General features: G+C 55.3%; 1 protein-coding gene across 1 annotated transcript in view; it reads right to left on the reverse strand.

Moving 5' to 3' along the window:
* Positions 1-3,822, reverse strand: part of RTN4RL1 (reticulon 4 receptor like 1) — a 66,169-nt gene extending 62,347 nt beyond the window's left edge. The window contains exon 1 of the mRNA XM_015599057.2: positions 3,620-3,822. Coding sequence (XP_015454543.1) covers positions 3,620-3,632 — 13 coding nt within the window. The 5' untranslated portion in view covers positions 3,633-3,822. The remainder of the gene's footprint in view (positions 1-3,619) is intronic.
* Positions 3,823-3,828: the final 6 nt, after the last annotated feature.

The raw sequence follows: 3,828 nt of genomic DNA on the forward strand, positions 1-3,828 counted from the left end.
AAAGAGTGTCTTGGCTGTCATGCAACACTCCTCTCTTCCCCTTTCCACTGGGGTTAAAGTGGGTCATGTCATCAATAGTTCCAAGAGATGGAACCTGTTCACACCTGGTCACATGGAGACTCTCTGATCACCTAGGGAATCTCTGGATTCAGATCAACCAAGCATCTGAGAATCTCACGGTCCCTTCCTCCCTCTGCTTTCCTTTCTTTCCACGAGGGAGACCCCCAATCCAGCCACCAGGCCAGCCTCTCTGGCTATGGAAACCAAAAGGACAAAATGCAACTTACTGGGTTGCAGGCCTTAATCTAGCTCTTCCTGAATTATTCAGGGATGGCATTAACTTATAAATGAGTGTGTTTGACTGATTTTGTGGTTGATGTACAGATAAATTCTAATGAAAGACAGATAGAAGATTTTAAATTATTAATTAGACTGCCACTTAACAAAGCCTATTTGGCACTCTATTTCCTTGCTTAACAAGACAAAAACTTTAAGGTTCTGTATTAGCCCAGAGGCTGTTGATTTGCATTCTGTTTTTATAGCTCTAAAAATGAAAAACATAGATTCTGACCTTAAGCAGGCCACTTCTGGCAAAACAAAATCCTTAGCAGACTGCCCTTCCTTCTCGGATGGTACTGGGTGGCTTGGGGCCTCTTTTGCCCTGCCTGTCTCTCATCTCTGACCAGAGTCTTGCTTTTTATATCCCTGGTTCTGCCAGGGTAGGCTAGGAGATGGAAGAGCCAGCAGGGTGGCTGCAGAAGCCTTCAACTACCAGTACCATCAGCAAGCAGCAAGATCCACTGAGGACTCAGGGATGTTCTGGTTCACCAAAGTGGAGCTGAGGCCAGTAGACTCGTTCGTTAAGAGATAGAAGGCAGCACTCCCAGTTTCTAAAATAGCCTGCCAAAGGATAGCACCTTGCTCAGTGTAATAGGACAATCAGAAATTAAAGAGATGGCCCTCATGGTCCAATGCCTACTTTCACCTTCTACCTGGGGCTTCAGACCACAGAGCCATCTAACGCCACAAAGCTCTCATTGTCAAGACGATGGGCCCTACCCTTTGCAGAAAGGTAGCGTTTTTTTCTCTTCTCCCCTCCCCCCAGGATCCAGGGAAGGCTCCTTTTTTTTTATCCTTCAAATCGTTTTCCAGATCATAATTAAAATATTCAACTCCCTCAGGGCCAGGACCCCACGCAGGGCTCTGTATCTAATAGAGAAACTGCAACAACTATCTGAACCCATCCTATAACATTTTTGCTTGGAGCCTTTGGGAACAATTCGAGAAGCAGAAACTTCAGTGGCCACCTCCCTTGACATTAGCCTCAGGCACACCTTTGGCTTTGGGCACACAGTTAGACTCCACACAGAGAATCTGAGTGTCCTGAATATGTGTAAAACAGACAAGTCCTAGGGATGACATCTGGGGCCAAGAGAGAAAATTGCCCAGGAAAGAACCAAAATATAAGTCCTTTGCCCACACAATGTCCCTGTAGCAGGCTCCAGGTTGCGGAGCTGAGCCCAGCCCAGCAAAAGGCTTCTCTGTTTGGTTTCCCTCAGGCCAATCCAAGTGGAAATCTCTGTTGGAAGAACCTCTCCCACCAACCAAGCCCTTCAGGAAGGGAAAAATAGCCCCAGTGGCAAACGCACGTGACTGTCAGGCCTCCAGTGGCCACTTCTTGAGCAGGGTAAGCCAGTAACCCCCAGGGAGAGGCCCCCAGAATGCACTGGGCTCATCCCGAAGCTTGGCCTCTGGCTAGCAAGTATGGGAGAGAAAGGCTCCTAGAGGCTGCTGAAGGCTCTCTGGGCACCTAAACCATATAAACAAATGTGTGAGCTGCTTTATGGCTCATTTTTAACTGCAAACTGCCAAAAGACAAAAGACCAAAAGGAAAAAGAGATGTCAATTTCTCTCTACGATCTCCATCACAGACCTGCAGCCAGACATGGTGGCCTTTTAAAACTGCCTGGGAAACCTTCTCCACTAGGGCAAATTTGCATGCTCCAGGCCCAAGCTTCTCAGACTTGGGCCTGTGCTCAGCTCTGTAAAAAGCACCCTCTCTGTACAGAGACGCTCTAGCCAGCACTGGTGGTTGCTTAAAGGACTTTACTCCCTTTCTGCAGGGATAAGGAACTGGGGTGTATTAGTGAAGTGGTTCCTCCAACCAGGGGACTTTTGCCACACCACAGTGAACGGCAGTCAACTTCCCCCCACACCCACACCCACCCCGCACTTCACCGACCCACGTGGAGGGCACAAGTCATACACAAGTTTGTGACTATTGACACGACAGGGCAACCCAGGTTCCTGGGTGAGCCTGAGCGAGTGGGGACAGCACAGAGCCTTTACTGTTCCAAACGAAGGCGTGGTTTCTTCACTCCACTGCTTATGGGGTCTCGTACATCAATCCCATATCTGCTCCTCTCCGCCCATCTTGGAGCTTTGCTGGCCCCTCCTCCGCTACCTCCCCCTGCCCGTTTTCTCCTTCCCGATCCTACTGTGAGGTCAGAATCCTGTGCTTACGACACCTCGGTCTGTTGCCATGGAAACAGGGGCGGATTAAGGCTGGAGCGCCGAGCGCTGGGATCAGGCCCCTCCGCTACCTGAGCTCCCGCCTCAGCTGGTTCCCGCAGGGCCCCAGCTGCCTGTCGCAGGGCGCCACGGCTCGCCGGCCGCTCGGCCCGGCCCAGGGACAAGGAGGTCCGGGCGGGGCGCCCCAGCCCTTCCGAACCTGAGAGGGAAGAGAGGCCGACACAGAGGCCGGGTCAACGGGTAGTGGGGCCCGCGGGCTCAGGGCATGGTCACTTGCCCTCCCTGGGCCTCAGGGACTGCTCCCCGCGCGGCAGCCACGTGGGGGCGCGGCGGGACTTCCCCAGCGCCCGCGCCAACTTTGCAGCTCTCGGCAATGAGCCGGGCTGCTGGGAGGATCGTGGTGAGGTGGTCGCAGGGCCAGATCTCCTTAAGTTGAGCATGGCACCGGCAGCGCATGCTGCCGGTACGGCCTTTGCCTTCTCATCCCTCCGCTGGGGACATAGGGAAAGTTTGAGGAACCGGACATCAGGCGCTAGCCATTCCCCTCCGCCGCTGAATGCCCAGAGCCCGTCCCTGGAGACCAAAGCAGGGCAGCAGGGAAGGTGCCTGCGTCCCAGCCCCACCTGGGAAGCTAGGGCACGCAGTGAACGTCCCGGCCATGCGGTAACTGGAGCGCGGGTAGGACTCGGCCCCTACAAAGCAGCAGAAGCTAGCGGCGTATGCCCGCGCAGGGGATGGAGGCTGCGAGTGCAAAACTTTATAATGGCAAAGCAAAGGTCCCAGGAGGTCAGCTCCCCATCCATCACGCGAAGCTCACTGAGGTCTCGAAATGACCTCGCCAAGCCAGATCTCTCGGCCTGCTTGCTAGATCCATGGAGAAAATCCCGTGTCTCGCAGCCGGCCACCGACGGGAACTGAGCTCCAGCAGCAACCCCTTCGCGGGTGCGTCCCCGTAAAGCCCGCCAGCCGCCAGGGGCTGCTTCCCGGGCTGGAGATCTGGCGCCGGGCAGCTCTCGGGCGGCTCCCAAGCTCGCCGCTCTGCCCTGTGCGCATCCAACTACAACTTGCCCCTGCGGCTCCAACTCACCTTTGCGAAGCATGTTGGCCGCCACTCCGAGGTCGGCCTAGGCGCGCTCCCTCACGCGGTCTGTATTCAAATCCTTGGGCGCCGGCTGCAGCTAATCCGAGCGCGTCGAGGCGGGGGCAAGCCGGGGATCCGCTTGTGCCCGGCGGCCCGGCCTCGCAGGGGCCTGGTGAGTACAAGCCCCGCGCGGAGGGCACCGGAGCCCACTGGCG

Source organism: Pteropus alecto, unplaced genomic scaffold, assembly GCF_000325575.1.
Source record: "Pteropus alecto unplaced genomic scaffold, ASM32557v1 scaffold98, whole genome shotgun sequence".
Taxonomy (NCBI): Eukaryota; Metazoa; Chordata; class Mammalia; order Chiroptera; family Pteropodidae; genus Pteropus; species Pteropus alecto.